This window comes from Sinocyclocheilus grahami, unplaced genomic scaffold (assembly GCF_001515645.1).
Source record: "Sinocyclocheilus grahami isolate Dianchi unplaced genomic scaffold, SAMN03320097.WGS_v1.1 scaffold1484.1, whole genome shotgun sequence".
NCBI lineage: Eukaryota > Metazoa > Chordata > Actinopteri > Cypriniformes > Cyprinidae > Sinocyclocheilus > Sinocyclocheilus grahami.
The window spans coordinates 27536-28039 of record NW_015506663.1 but is presented as its reverse complement, the minus strand read 5'-3'; the positions used below and the strand labels follow the sequence as shown (position 1 = coordinate 28039).

At 41.5% G+C, this 504-nt stretch overlaps 1 protein-coding gene across 1 annotated transcript in view; it reads right to left on the bottom strand.

Moving 5' to 3' along the window:
• The window catches only part of LOC107570617 (isoleucine--tRNA ligase, cytoplasmic-like), a 4515-nt gene extending 4440 nt beyond the window's left edge, over nucleotides 1-75 (bottom strand). Inside the window, exon 1 of the mRNA XM_016256868.1 lies at nucleotides 22-75. Within this exon, the coding sequence (XP_016112354.1) occupies nucleotides 22-50 (29 nt within the window). The 5' untranslated portion in view covers nucleotides 51-75. The remainder of the gene's footprint in view (nucleotides 1-21) is intronic.
• Nucleotides 76-504: the final 429 nt, after the last annotated feature.

Genomic DNA, 504 nt, shown 5'->3' with positions numbered 1-504 from the left:
GTGTGTGTGTGTGTTTGTTACCTTGCCAGAACCAGGCCGTTGACGATCATGTTCTTGAATGGTGGTTTGCCAAACAGAGCCGTTGAGAGCACGAGTAACGTGTAGAACCTGCAGCAGAGCGACACGTGACACACACGCTGGATTCACTGCACCAATGTGCACTGATTATGAAAATGACAGACATTGTGGTACTCAGATTCAGATAAACAGCTCCTCAAACACATCACACCATAAAATAACATTTAGTGATTAAATAATTTGTTTCAGACCGCCGCTTGAACTGAACGTGAGGTGTCCGGCGTGTGTGCGATATCTGCGAGTCGTCCGCATGGTGCTGTGCTTTTGCCTGGTGTGCGACTAACATATTTTGTTATTTTGATTAGATAATCATCATGTTTTCTAAAATAGAAGCAATTAAAGTGTGAGAGTATAAATACAATATCCATGTGTATGTAATTTCAACAGCTGTAGAAACATTGTTCCTTGTCAGATTGTTCATTTCAA